Source organism: Pyxicephalus adspersus, chromosome W (genome assembly GCF_032062135.1).
Source record: "Pyxicephalus adspersus chromosome W, UCB_Pads_2.0, whole genome shotgun sequence".
Lineage (NCBI taxonomy): Eukaryota > Metazoa > Chordata > Amphibia > Anura > Pyxicephalidae > Pyxicephalus > Pyxicephalus adspersus.
In genome coordinates, this window is record NC_092870.1 from 4,939,463 (window position 1) to 4,955,411 (window position 15,949).

A 15,949-nucleotide genomic window follows, 5' to 3' on the forward strand; every position below is an offset into this window, starting at 1 on the left:
AACTGTCTGCTATCTAGAACTGCTATTTAAGTGCTTTTATGTATATAGGGATACTGTGCACCATCCAATACAGCTCTCTGAATCTTTTACTCTTAGTCTGAACACATTCATTTGTTGCCAGAAGCAGGTGTTAGGGAATAATGTTCTACTCACTGAGACTGAGCTGGTTACAATGTGATGAACACACACACACACCACGCATAACATGCCATGCATAACATAATGTAACTTTAGGTTTTAAGTGCTTGGTCTCTTAAACCCGACGCGTTTTGCAACTTGGCTTTCTCGGGGGACCATATGGAGACTGATAATGTTGATGTTTTCATGAAAGGTGAGAGTTGAAGGCAGTGATAAAAATAAATGGAAGCCAAGTGGCAAAACGCATCGTGTTAAGAGACCAAGCAGTTAGAACCTAAAATTACATTGTATATTGGTATTTGTTATACACCTGTATTTCCATGTTCCAAGTACAGGTGAACTTTGATAACACAAGACACCATAACATAGCCAACCCCTAGGGTTATCAAGGACAAATGAAGAAAAACAAAAAGGGTTTTTCTTTGACAAAATTATATTCAGAACGAGTGAAAAGACCGAAACATAATATACACAAAATGTTGATATAATCACAAATCGCAGTATAGGGCCCTGCCCCCCCCCCTCCCCCCCTTATTATGCCCTTTGCATTCACAGCATGCTGGGTAGGGCTTTTTTTTCTTTGGAGGGTGTTCTAGACAGATAATCCTAAGAGTGAAAACTTGTAAGTATGCAAACCAAGATCCTGCTTAGGTTATTTCAACAGGATCTGTTAGTAGTGACCTTATGGGTGAAGTCTATAAGTAACTTATTTCCCAACACATTTCATCATAACTGCTTCCTCAAGGGAGCTTGGGACACATACTAATACATCAGATAAATGATAAAATAAGGTCCATCCAATATGTGGATATTGATACATACGTTATACATAATAACGCAATGCCAAAACAAACAGGGTTAAGTATCCTATTGTACCCTTTGGTATTCTAAGAAACATTCAATGTTACCCCCACGGGCGTTTAACCTGACCTTGGTTCGGGGTAAAAACATTTGCAGAAAGTGTTTACCCCGAACTTTTCTCAGGTGGTTAAAAAAAGAAACAGCCGTCTCTTACCTGGTGCCGCTGTGATCATTCCGTGTTCTGTTGTTCCATACGAGTTCTCCAGCGTCGATCTCCGTCTCCAGCGTCGGGTGTCTGCCTTCTCCGTCGGCTTCTTCTTCCCTCGGTGTTCGCATGTACAAAGTAAATAACTTGGAAATTCAAATTCACATTTTGTATTGGATTGGATACAAACTCCCGTATCCAATGAAATACAAAATAAACACAAATAAATACACAATCAAAGTTTTAAAAATGACCAGTTATTTCCTGGATGGCTAGTGTGTAACACTGTGTCTTCTCTTACCTTTGCTGATCTTTGCCTAATTTTGACCGTCTGCCACCTGCTTTGACCTCTGCCTAGACTCTGACATCTCCGCCTGCTTTGACCTCTGCTTGGACTCTGACATCTCTGCCTGCCGCCTGCCCTGACCTCTGCCTGGACCCGGACATCACCGCCTGCCTGACCCCTGCTATGGCTTCAAGCTCCAGAAGGCATCTATCCACCCAAGATGTGTTAGAACAGTTCACAGACAGCAAGAACAATTGTGGAGTCACTTGTGGAGACAATTGTGGAGACCTCTCATCGGAGTCTGAGACCGAGACCGCAAGTGAAAGTGATTCTATGGAGGTTAGTGATGTGCGTACCTGGTGTGCGATCGACAACCGTCAGGCCCAGCCTGCGCCCCCCAGGTTTCCATTTACTGGGGTGCCTGGCCTGAAGGTGCACTATGAGCACAACCCACTGGCCTACCTGGAGCTATTTCTGAATGGCGAAGTCATTCAGAAAATAATTGGAGACAAACAGATATGCAGCGCAACAGCTGGCTGCTCCACATGCAAGCTTGTCCAGAACCCGGAAATGGGAACTGGTCACCCAAAAAGATATTTGGCTTTTTGTGGGCCTTGTTATTCTCCATTGGGTGGTGGGGAAACCCCTGCAGAAGTGGTACTGGTCCACCAACAAACTGCTTGCCACCCCTTTTTTTGGCGCGGTTATGTCTGAATATCAATTTACTCTAATCATGAAATTTTTACATTTTACAAACAATGATGATTTTGATGAGACCACCCATCCTGCCCCCAAGCTAAAAAAAAATTTGGGAGGTTTATGAAATGATTATCAATAACTTCAAAACCTGCTATGTGCCAGAAAGGGACATTACTGTGAATGAAAGTTTGATGTCATATAAAGGGAGACTGAGCTGGGTGCAGTACATAGCATCCAAGAGAGCACGGTTTGGGATCAAGTCTTTTATGCTGTGCGAATCCAAATCTGGATATATCTGGAACTCTGTCATATATACAGGCAAAGGCACAAAATTTGATCCCAGATTTAGTTCCTTTGGAGTGGTAACATCTTCTGTGCTGTCTCTTATTGAGCCTTTGCTGAACCAAGGGTATTGTCTTACCACAGACAATTTTTATACATCCCCTGAGCTTTATGATTTTTTGATACAGAACAAAACAGATGCCTACGGAACTGTTAGGGCTAACTGCCGTAAATTTCCAGCCAATTTCACTGCACAAAAGCTCAAGCCTGGGATTAAAGTTGCCTGGCAGAAAGGAAAGATGATGGCTCTCCGATGGCATGATAAAAAGGATGTCTGCATGATGAGCACTGTTCACAACACCGCCAGTGTTCAAACCAGAACAAGAAGTGGGAAGGACGTTCTGAAGCCCCAGGTAGTTATCGACTATAACTGCACAATGGGGGGTGTTGACAGAGCCGACCAGGCCATAACTTTTTATCCAGCGGTCAGAAAACAACAAAGAAAGTATTATAAAAAAATCTTTCGTCATCTAGTGGAACAGTGTTTGTGGAATGCATACATTTTATTCAAAAAACAAAATGACAGGCCTGTACACCACCCTGAATTCATATGGAAAATCTGTGAAGCTGTATGTGTGAAACACCTAACACCAGAAGAGTATGCAAATCAACATCAACGTGGACGACGTGCTTCATACGCGGTGAACCAGCTACGCCTGAGTGCTCGTCATTTTCCGGAGCACAATCCACCAACCCCAAGAAAGCAAAAACACACATGAATGTGCGTGGTGTGCTGCTCCAAGAGAGGGGAGGACGGGAAAAAAATCCGGAAGGAAACCCGGTTTCACTGCCCTGAATGTGACGTTGCGGCCCCGTTTTAAAATTTACCACACTCGGGAGGTGTTTTAGAATAATATAGTACTATAAAATATACAGAGTTATTGCTTTTTCAGTATTTTTGATTATATTTATTTATTTATTCTTGTTTAAGCTGATTTTTGTGTTTTTTATTTAATTTTGTTAAAAGTAAAGTAAAGTTTTTTTTTTTTTTTTTTACATGATTGTGTGTTTCAAACTTTTTTATATTCATGATATCTACTAGACCCTTGTTTGGACATATTTCTGTAAGTTACAGGTCTACAATTTAAAAAAAAAAAATTTCATGAAAAACAGTGTATTGCTTTTGGTACAGAAATCTAGACATCAGTGAAACGCCCAGGTGGTTAAAGTACACCAATTGGTGTTTATGAATTTGGGAGGGTGGAAATATATATAGTAAAGAATATATCCTCCATTTTATATGTGGTCATATCTATACTCACATTTATTCACTAGAAAATATTAAGTAATTTGTTTATTCAATAAAAAACAAACTGACTTTTTGGGGTCACAGCAAATTGGACCAATATCCCAGTAGACCAAGGTGTATGTAATATTAAAATTAGGCTTTCCTGTAATAAAATATATCATATGAGCCTGTGTTTTTGAATTTGAGTATATGTAAGTTTTAAAATATAATTTGGACAAATACAAAACTTTCCAAGAAACAGTTCAATTAGTTGGGTTGCCTGTAATGTACATTACTCTCATTGCTTGTTTTTTTTACCAGTTTTTGGGTGGTGAAACCAGAAATGACCCCAATTTTTTGTCATCACATTCAGTTTTTCTGATTTTTCTTTCTCCATTTTTGTCAAAAAACATACAAATTTTACATACAATGAAAAAATAATGAAATAACTTGAATGTACTGTTTATTTACATTTATTTTGTTCATACAAAGGATTTATTGTTACTGTTTGACATTTCTTTTAAAGGTAAAAATTTACGCTAATAGCTTTTCCAACAGCAGTCAGCCATCATATGTACATCCCATCTACCCCGATACCGTCCTTCCATGACCTTCAAATCTTAGTGGAATCGTTTACCTTCCTCATCAATGACTGCACCAAGGTTTTCCGGGAAGTTAGAAAGATTGCTATGCAAAAAATGCACCCTGATGCTCAAATTGCAACCAAGCATTTTGTAGCTCTCCAAGAGTTTCTGGACAATTTCTGTGTAATTTGCTCTTGTGTTTGCAAGAAAGTCCTTGACAATAGCTTTAAATGATAACCAAGCATTCTTTTGGACTTCTAACATTGTCCTGATGAAATGTTCATCTTTAATGAGCTCCCGAATCTGTGGACCATTAAACACACCGGCCTTTGTTTTTTTCAAATGACAGGCTAGGAAATGCCAAAATTAGGTACTTTAAACAGTCTCCTTCAGTTGGCAAAGCTGAACTTGGCAAAACGAACTGCTTCATCAGACCCAGTTTCATGTGCAGAGGTGGGAATATAATATTCTTTCTATCAACAAGTGGCCCATGTAGAATGTTTGGATCACCTGGTTTTAAGGCAGATCTTGGAGGCCAATTTCTTTCCACCCAATGCCTCTGACGAGCTCTGCTGTCCCACATGCGCAGATAACAGGGATACTTGGTGTATCCGCGTTGCTGACCAAGAAGGAAGCATACCATTTTAAGGTCAACACGGATGACCCAATTGTGTTAGTGATATTACAACAACTCAATGACTGCCTTTATTGTCTGCATATTCTTCACAAAGAGAAATTGAATGGCCAATTGGGACTGACCCAAATATATTGCCATTGTGAAGGAGAACACACTTTAAGCTTTGCTTTGAGCTATCCATTAATAGTCGCCATTCAGTTGAGTTATAGATTCCCAATTCCTCCAATAAACCAGTTCTAAAGTACTGCAGAAATGGACTTTCTCTGGTTCGAAAGTACGATACCTTTGTTCCTTTTTCAAGTAAGTTTTTCTCACACAGTCTTGATGCTAGGATTTCTGAAGCCTTCTTCAATAGTCCCAAATCACTCGCCAAATCACTCAACTCATGCTAAGCAAATCCCTTACGAGTCCTCTTCAATTTTAAACTCTTCATCATTGTTGTCACCTAGTTCATCACCATAATCATGTTCTTCAAGAGAGGGTAGTGTAACGAAAAACGGCGCTGGGATTTCATCTGAATGAGCCACTGGGCGTATAGCGGATGGTAGACTAGGATACTTTTGTTACATTTATTTTTCTTGTTATATCCTGAAGTTTTCACTATACAAAAGTAACAGTCACTGAAATGATCTCCTGGCTCTCGCCAAACCATATGTCATCTTATCATGTGTTCCCTTTGTCCACATCCGTAAACCCTCAACACACTGTTTGCACATCTTATGAGGAGCTCAAAACTTATATTGATCACCAAGTTTAATTTCCAAATATGGCAAATAGGCTGATGTTCGCCCTTTGACTGGGAAAGGTGAAACTGCCACAGATATAACAAAATGAATGAGGGTAGTTTAGGCACTTACGACGGGAAACAGCAGACCCAGACATGATCTGAAATAAAGGAAATACATGTGTAAGTAGAAAAATAAATTTTGCTTATTTACTACGTAGAGCAGCACACAACCTCTGACCACACTGTCTTGCGTGTAAATGAATAGCCTATACAAATCCATGCTAAAGTAATCGCATTATTATAAGCGGTAGAGAAAAAAACTGACGTGATAGAAGAAAACTAACTGCAGTTCCAGAATCAGCATACCTATTTTAGTGTAAATAAGCTTAAAAATTCAAAACAAAAAATGTGTTCAAAGTTTTTTACCACTGTAATGTTTTGAGGGGGCAAAGTAAAATTGCCTAGTTAGTTTTATAGTTTAATAGGTAATTTAATGGGCACAGTTTAAACATGTTTATAGTTAATAAACTTGTAAAGTCCTTCCTAAAATTATCATGTATGTTAGTGGTAGTTAAACTGATTAAGAAGAAAAAATAATTAGGGTGTAACTTGGGTCATATGTTAACCACAAGTCCTAACTGGGACACTGCTTTATATATATCTGTATTGTTTCTTGTTATACCAAAAAGTGCATATACACAGTTTAAAAGTGATCAAAATAATCAACATAATTGTCACTCTTAGCTCCTTCTCACTAAAGCGCAGACGCCTCTCTCCTGCCCATGCGGGCAGTTCTGACGCTGAGTGTGCCTCTGTTTCCAGGCTTTATTAATTTAGTCCAATCCGCTGGCCAATCAGAAAATAGCCTCTTGACCAGCCCTAGCTATTTAGCTAGCTTACAGACTGCACTCAGTGTTTGTGCAACGTTTTTCCATTGTGCCGAGCCCCTAGTTCTGTTGAGCTAGTTCCTGTTCACCTGATGCCCATTTCAGTGCTTTTTCTATCCAGCCCCTGCGTTAACCCCTCGTTGTCCTGTCGGTTCCCAGCCAACTTCCCTGTGCTGTTCCAGTGTTCATGTCTGTCTGTGGATATCCCTAAGTCACCTGTACCTCCTGTTGCTTCCAGTGTCGCCTGTGTTCCCTGTGCCTACAGTGGCCACTGTGTCACTGGTGTCTGTCTCCCAGATTCCTGGCAATTGTCCCCTGGCGTGTGACCTGACCTCTCTTGCTTACTGCCTGCCTTGACCCCGGCCTTCCTCGACTATCCTTCTGCTTTGCGATTTGGTACCATGCTTCATATTGCCCACCTCCATGTGCCCAAGGACCGCAACCTGGCAGTAACCAATGGCGCAACATCCCCACCTTCAGGGGCTCCGGAGAAGACCTGATTACTGCCTAGACTCCGCGCCTTGGCCCTTCTTAGTGCTCACACCACATCCGTGCAAGTCGTAGCGCCCCCTAGTGATCCTGTGTCTCTATGCGTGACAATAGTTTCAAGGTATACAGAACTAACCAAAGTATTACAGAAGCACCAAAGTTTCTTTAAACCTTCACTTTAGCAGGGTTGGCGCTTGGATACTTTGATGTGTCTGAGCATTCACTTTAAGGCTGGGAATACATGGTTGATTCTTAGAAGTGTGATTATGTCACTAAAACCACTGGTGATTCATTGCCAGTAGCAGCCACACATTTTCAATTGCAATGCATTTGGAACAAATTAGTCCTTATGCAGTGAGGAACATACATAGCATGTAGAATAATCACTAATGATCACACAATGATTCTGAATGGATGTAATTATTCACTGCTAATAGCTATGTTACTTATATGCTTAACAGTACAGGGAGCCAGTTGTTCCAAATATTTAGTGATAAACCAATTAGCCATTAGTCACTAACAATTTCATTACCATGTGCTCCTGGCTAAAGATGTCTAAACACCCATGTGCTGTGTAATAAATGCACAACAAGCGCGGTTTCTTTGCGAGTTTCTTTTCGGTTTATTGATATGGGATGCTTGAGTGGTATTAAGCAGATAGATCTGAAACTAGTAACTGCATTAGCTGTCACTATGATGAAGCATACATTTTACAGGCTGGAAATTTGTCAAGGAGTACTGAACCTGGTAGAGAAGGGGTTAAAGATCCACAGGTTTGGTACTGCTGGAAATGGCCTGGAGTATGCTTTTTTGACACTGCCTAAATGACAAAGTATTTGACAGCAGCTAAGCAGGAAAAAGGCTCAGGCCCATCGTGCAGAATGAACATTACACTTCAGTTGACAAAATACCCAAGGGTTTCAGCTTGGTTTAACGGGCCGTTATGTAACATAAGCCACACAGATCTGGCCTTCATTATTCCTGAATATGTCAGGGAATGTCAAGAAAATTATAATTCCCCCTCTTTTAGATTTTTATCTACAGTGAATAGACCATTATTATGTAAGAGACTACTGGCCACAGTCCTGTTGAACAAGAGCAGTCTGCAATTAGTTCATAGAACTTCCATTTTTAAACAAGTGTTTTCCCTGCCTCATGTCCTGTAGACCAGTGTGATCTAGCTTACATGCTGACCACAGTACAAACTGATGCCTGGATTCACAAAAAATGTGCAGAACATATGCGGTTCTGACAGATCTGTGAAGCATCCAGTAGAGATTTAATTTAAGCTGATAAAAGGAGAAGGGATATTGGAATATAAGAAGGGAATGGTGCAGCAAGTTGATGCTCTGCATGGAAATGTTAAGTGTTCATCTGCAGTTAAGGGACCATGCTCAGCTGCTGCATAGGAAATCAGTACTGCTATAACTCATGTTACAGAAATGTACAGTTATGGGTTCCGGTGGATTTCTACAGTGTAGTTCCTATGCACTTAAGTTCACCATCTATTAGTGACCAAGAATCTCTAATCAGATTTTTTTAACACTTAATAGTTGTGGGGATACAGGTATTCTGTTTGTTAATATAATTGCCTTTGTCAGCAAGGTATTCTGTTTATTATAATTGCCTTTATCAGCATTTTACATTGTATAATTTCTACTTTCATATGTAGTGAAATAAGCCAGCTTAGACCTATAAAAAGGCAGGGTCCAAAAACAAAAAACACATCTGCCAAAGATTAATGGAAAATAATTTGAAACTATACTTTACTGGCTGTAGTGTTAAAATATTTTCAATTTTTTTAAAAGTACTGGTTTTTCAGGTATAATTTGTAGCAGGCAAAGGCCTGATGTAATATCTATATTTCCAACATTACCTACTTGGCTTAGTGATGTGCATTATTGTTCTGTGTCAATAATTTAGAAAATGCCAAGACCACACAGACAGCCAAGGCAATGAAAATGCTTGGAAAAAGATGAACATTACATTCAGTAACATTTAGGATTCAGAGAAAGGCAAGCACACACTTAGATATAAATTCAGGTTTGCCATTGTGTTTATCTTGGGTAACCATAGTAAGTAAGTACCAGAGACATTGGGCCTGATCTATTAAAGCTCTCCAGAGCTTGAGAGGATGCACTTTTATCAGTAAAGCTGGGTGATCCAGCAAACTACTACTTGTGAATAGAAATAAAGGTAAGCTATAAGGACCTTGTCTGGCCAGAAAGGGTTGACAAGGGTGTTCATTGGTATGAAATTGCAGAACACGAGGCATGGGTGTCATGGATTATGGGAAGGGGGGGAAGGTTCACCAGAATGAACACAAAAGGATAAAAACAAGGGACTATGCCTTCAATGACTAGGGGAAAAGGGAATGGTCACCCCTTGCAAACACCCTAACCTAGCCCTAACTCCTAACAGTATGAGTATCCCCTGATGGTGGGAATACTCATACACAGGAACCTAGGCCCTACTATCCCTGCACAGCCCTAGGAGTGGTGACTGGGGTTGAGACTACTGGTTCCTTCCCTTATGAAAGACCCAGTGTCTTCTTGAGGCCTAGTAACAACAAAACACCAAAAGTAGTTCAACTTATCTTAACCACCTGGGCGTTACACTGCTGTCTAGATTTCTGTACCAAAAGCGGTGTTTTTCATGAAATTTTTTTTTTAAATTGTAGACCTGTAACTTACAGAAATAATTCCGAACAGGGTTCTAGTAGATATCATGAATATAAAAAATGTTTGAACCACACAATCGTGTAAAAAAAAATAAATAAATAACTTTAAATTCAAGGAAAAACACAAAAATCAGCAATGTAAATAAATCAAAAATACTGAAAATGCGATAATTCGGTATACTGTATAGTAATATATTTTTCTAAAACACCTCCCTAGTGTGGTAAATTTTAAAACAACGTCACATACCTATAGACAAAACCACATAAATATATTTTGTATTATTTTGTATTGGATTGGATACAGGACTTTGTATTGAATCCAATACAAAATATTTGAATTTCCCGCTACGACCCCCATCGACGGGCGCATGCACGGACATCGCCGAGGGACGCGTACGCGAACGCCAGGTATTCTAATTCTTTTCAAACTTCCATGCAAATAGTGTTAAATTTTTTGCATAGAAATTTATTTTAGATTGTAGGCTATAATTCACCGAATTACTCAATAATTACTTATAATTCACCGAATTACCGCATAACTCAGCGAAATATGTCCAAAATTTTATAAATTTAATAATACATTTTTTTTTTATAAAACATAAAAAAAAAAAAAATCTTTTAAAAAAAAAATCTTTAAAAAAAATAGTGTATAATGTAATTGTACAGGAGCTTATATAATATATATATAATACAATTATATATATATATTATATAATGATTTCTTTGTATTGGACTCAATACAGCTTTTTTGTATTGAGTTCAATGCAAAGTGATTTGAATTTCCTGCCCCGCCTCCCGCCCGCACTGTGACGCATGCAGCGACGTCACCGGGAAACCCCGGAGATCGTCACTGCACTCGCCGGGAGAAGAAGGAAGAAGACAGACATGTCCGGAGGAGCTTTGGGGACCGGGTAAGTAATTTTTTTTTAGAGAACGACGCTGGAGAACGACGGGATGATCACAGCGGGACCAGGTAAGTGATAGCACTTAACCACCTGAAAAAAGTTCGGGTTTAACACTTTTTGCAAGTGTTTTAACCCCGAACCAAGGTCGGGTTTAATGGCCGGGTGGTTAATTAGCAAATAGAGGAGCAGGAACTCTGGCGAGGACAACACACCAGCTCTTCACATCCCAGAAATTAATATCAACACAGCATAGCATGAAGTGTGAGGCCAGAATAAATGGAGGAGCAGTAATGACCATCAGCTGCAGCTGATACAAGGGGTGTGGTCATTACAAACAACAACACAGAAACAAGTAAAAACAAAGAGACTGTCGGATAACCTCACCTGTAGCTTGTCTCAGAGATCTTGGATTGCAGAATATCACTTGTGATATTTATATTGAGGTAATAATGTAGAAAGCGAGTGGCATATCCATATATGGATTGGTATCTACAGATTTATTGTATATATGTGTTGGGTGTTGCAATGACTTCTATCTTGCAGAGAGGAGATCTAAGTTAGTGCCAAACCCAGTAACAGACACTACACCACACAAAGTGAATGGTTAACTATTACAACTTTATTGTTGAAAAGCTCCAGTTTATATATGTAATTACACAGGAGTTGCCCAACTACCCAGACCGCCTGCGAGCCCTCCCTAACCAACTTACTGTATCGGCTCCAGCTACTTCCTTTTAAACAACAAAAATCTTGTTTAGAACATTCCAAGGCCATGTGTGTAGATAAGACATATACAAGAACTTGCAATCCTTAGCAGAAAAACTATCCTTGTCTAAAAATTAAGTAGGCTTCCAACTATCATATTAACAAGATGGCAGCTGTTATTAACAAAAATGGCACCGATCAGGTCAATATTTGCTTACAATATGGAAATTTGTTGTTTATATGCAGAAGAATGATGACTATGTAAAGACTGTCACAAATGAGTAGCTCCCTGACAAACACAGGCCAATATATGCAGTTAAAAGATTCATCCTTGCAACACTGGTGGCTCATGAAAGATGAAATTTGAATGGCTGTAAAAACACATGTCCAAACTCCATTCATCTTTCTGTACCAGTCCTAATCCAGACAGAATCCCTCTTTTTATACTGTTTATGGAGCAATGTCTGGCTACATAGTACGGTAGTTACATGGATTACACTTACAAAACCTTATCATCATTTCCTAGGCAGGTGTAGGCACTAATATGCAGAGATGAAATGGGACTAAATTGAGCAAAAAGTCGCAATAGTTCCTAATGAGGGATCATTATGTCTCATTTTTCATTCTGATGAGATAGTTTGCATATGCTGACTGGAAAATACTGTCAGGCAGGGACTGGACAGGTCAAGCCATTTGCATTTAATCAATGTGCCTCATTATGAGGCATTAGCCGATGGTGAAAAGATGGATCATTCTCCTTAATATAATTGAAAACCTCGAACAAGTGACCTTGAAGTGTTTGCCATTTCCTATTTATTTGTTTAAGGAACTAAGAGGGTTTTACTATGTTTTGAAGGGCAGAACTACAAGGGCATGTCCTTTTTACACTTTATCATTACTACTTAGACAATATAACACTTCAAACTTTATTGGATGGAAACCTTTACCAGGTGTGAAATGTGATAAAACTAGAAAGATAAAATGTATCTGTTTAAATTAACTGTGGCAATAATGGACACATACTCCTGTTCTGTAGTGTGATGAATATGTAAATCCGCTAATTAATGAGTGTATTACTAATTTCCACAAATAAGATTTATTAAAGCTGAACTCCAAATTGCTAAATACAGCTTTTTATTTTTGCCTGGGGTTCCGCTTTAAAATGTATCTGAACTCAAAGAAAAAAAATTATATATTGCAGCTTACCAATCTTTAGATGTAGTGACTGCATTGTTGGTTATTTTTTAGTCATTGTGCACTTTATTTCCACCTGCTGATCTTGCCAACAAAACTCACATACTGTACTTATCTTTAACTCACATACTGTACTTAGCTTTATTATCCTAGTTTGCTCTCCTCATTTGGACTACAAACAAGCCCCCTTCCCTCATCATAAGAGAACTAATTTATTTGGTTTGCATATATACCAGAGCTTAAACCAAGATTTTATCTAAAATGCCATTAAAAAATGATTCTCCGGTCACACCATCAAATGGCACTGTGTCTTCATGTAAAATGTATACCAAACTCTGAGACAATATTAGAGTTTCTTACACATTTTACACAAGAACATTCCAACCTACTGGTGGCCAAAAAAATGCACAAAGGATAATTTAAGAGCAAGTGGCAAAAGTACAAAATACTTTATCCTGTAAAAAAAAGGTGGGGGCTGACTGAGCCCATGTGGTTTCAATAATATTTTCCTTTGAAATACATGTTTAAAAAAACACATCATGGATGAGTTTATTCACATTAATTTTATTGCCATTTGTGTTCATTACTTCTGTGAATGCTAGCAGTAATGGGCCCATTTTGTGCTTCAGGGTTATACTTGAGTCAATGTAGTTTCCTCATTTTTTTTCAGGTAAAAGTAGGTAACTTGGTTTATATTTGAGTATAAATGGTATTTTATTGCTCAGTACATACTGTGCTTGCAGACATGCCTAAACAATAACTTTCATATTGTCACACTTGCCTTCTTCCTCACTAAAGCACAGGCGCCTCTTTCCTGTGCATTCGGGACGTTATGACCCTAGGTTGCCTGCTCTGCTAAGTTTTGTGTTTCACCCATCCCGCCAGCCAATAAGGAAATAGCCTCCTAATCATACCTGGCTATTTAGCTAGCTCAGACACAACACTCAGCGTTTGTGCAACGTGTCTCCACTAGTGACGAGCCCCCTAGCTCTGCTGAGCAGTTCTGTACACCTGTTGGGTAATTCAGTGTTTCCCCTGTCCAGCTTCTGTTTTAACCCCTTGTTGCCCAGTCTGTTGTTTCGCAGCCTATTCCCTTGTGCTGTTCCAGTGTTCCTCTGTCTGTGGTTGTTCCTTTGTCACCTGTTCCTCCTGTTGCTTCCATTGCCTCCTGTGTCAGCAGTGGCCCCTGTGTCCCTGGTGTCTATTTCTTGGAGCCCTGGTATTTGACCCCTGGCTTGTGACCTGACCTCTCTTGCTTGCGGCCTGCCTCGACCCTGGCCTTCATTGACAATTCTTCCTAGTGATTTGGTACCGTGTATCTTCCTGCCCACCCTGGTGTGGACCACAACCTGGCAGTAACCAGCAGCATAACATCCTCACCCCTAGAGGCTCGGGAGAAGACTTGGTTGCTGCTTAGACTCTGTGCCTTGGCCCTTCTCAGGGCTCACACCATTTCTGTGCAAAGCATAGCGCCCCCTAGTGGCCCTGTATCCCCAAGTGTGACATGTATATTGTTTTGATCAAAAGCAAATTGATGTACCCACATCACTTTCTTGGAGAATGTGTGTGTATCCCCTAAACATATGGGCATTCATCACTGGGCTTTCTGTAAATTCTGAATAATTCAGCAACTGCTTGAAGATTTAAAAATGTAAAGATGGGTTTGATCCACTGCCAAGAACTTTCTGCTTCAGGTGACCCTAGTAGGAAGATGTTAACTAAGTCTCAGTCCTGCTGTGGCAGCCAGAAGTGTGAGCCAAACTTCTTTTTAAATTGACTGTAGTTTCCATATATTTCTGTAGAGACATAGAAAGCTTACTGCTCACAAGCAACTGCTGATGCATGCTTGTATGTATGGTCCACCAACTGAATATTGCAGATTTTTCATGGAAATACGTATCAGAGAAGGAATGTAGGAAAGTCAGATCATAGCAAGGCTTTCCTAATGTAGGCATATGGAGGAGATGGGATCACATATACTGTAGCAAGATACAAATTGTGCTTAGCTATTAGTGGAGTTTTATTTTAAATATTTAGTAAAGTGTAATTTCAGTGAATAGACATTTTGAGTAACTATATTAGTATCTTTTGCTAGTTTCTCTTTTGGCTACCTGTTTATTCCCTGAGCTATGCTGTTTGTAGGTAATACAACTTATACATAGCAATGCTGTCACGCTTGGAGAGACAGGGCCACTAGGGGGCGCTACAGCTTGCACAGGAGTGGTGTGAGCCCTGAGAAGGGTCTTAAGAGTCTAAGCAGTATCCAGGTCTTCTCCAGAACTGGAGTAACTGCTGGTTACTGCTGGGTTGCGGTCCTTGGGCACACCAGGGTGGGCAGGATGTAACACGGTACCAAATCACAAAGCTGAAGAATAGTCGAAGAAGGCCAGGGACGAGGCAGGCAGCAAGCAAGAGAGGTCAGGTCACAAGCCAGGGGTCAAATACCAGGGATCCAGGAGACAGACACCAGTGACACAGGGGCCTCTGTGGACACAGGGAACACAGGATACGCTGGAAGCAACAGGAGGCACAGGTGACACAGGAATCCACAGACAGAGAGGAACACTGGAGCAGTACAGGGGAAATGGTTGGGAACCAGCAGACAGGGCAACAAGGGATTAACACAGGAGCAGGACAGAGGAAACACTGGATTAGGCAACAGGTGTACATGAACTAGCTCAACAGAACTAGGGGCTCGGCACTGGTGGAGACTTGTTGCACAAATGCTGAGTGCTGTGTCTGAGCTAGCTATATAGCTAGAGATGGTCAAGAGGCTATTTTCTGATTGGCCGGCGAAACTGATTAAGCTTGCTAGCGCAGGCACACCCAGAGTCAGAACTGCCCGCATGCGCAGGAGAGAGGCGTGTGCATTTTAGTGAGGAAGTCTGACAAATGTATAGCCTCATAGAGAGAGTTTTCAACCTGAGCAAATTTACCAGACAGATGAGCTGCTGACAGCCATAGCCATAAAATTAAATGCTTAAAATTGAACAAGAGTTGTAAACATGGACAATTAGCATCAAAGTAGATTATGATGGTCTTCTATACAATACTTGGTAAAACCTAGTCCGTGGTCAGTGGATTAATAAAAATGTTAATATGATATTCATTTGATAATGATTGTTTAAAATGTTGATACGTCTGATGTTAGTTTTGATTCTAATATATGTTCTCCACTTTTTATTACCGCTGCAGCAAGATGGATTCTGGATATACTCAGAGTACTGTAATAATCATTTGGATGCCTGCATGGAGCTCTCCAAGTTAATGAAGGATGGCAGGTACCAGCATTTTTTTGAAGCATGCCGACTACTGCAGCAAATGATTGACATTGCCCTTGATGGGTTTCTTCTGACACCTGTGCAGAAGATCTGCAAGTACCCGCTTCAGCTGGCTGAGCTACTAAAGTACACAACACAGGACCACAGGTACTCATCATGAC

The 15,949-nt window shown here is 40.1% G+C and overlaps 1 protein-coding gene across 2 annotated transcripts in view; it reads left to right on the top strand.

Annotated features, from left to right (window-relative positions):
* The window catches only part of LOC140342911 (rho guanine nucleotide exchange factor 9), a 931,826-nt gene that overhangs the window by 213,827 nt on the left and 702,050 nt on the right, over positions 1 to 15,949 (top strand). For both annotated transcript variants that reach the window (XM_072429272.1, XM_072429271.1), the window contains exon 5: positions 15,703 to 15,935. In XM_072429272.1, coding sequence (XP_072285373.1) covers positions 15,703 to 15,935 — 233 coding nt within the window. The remainder of the gene's footprint in view (positions 1 to 15,702; positions 15,936 to 15,949) is intronic.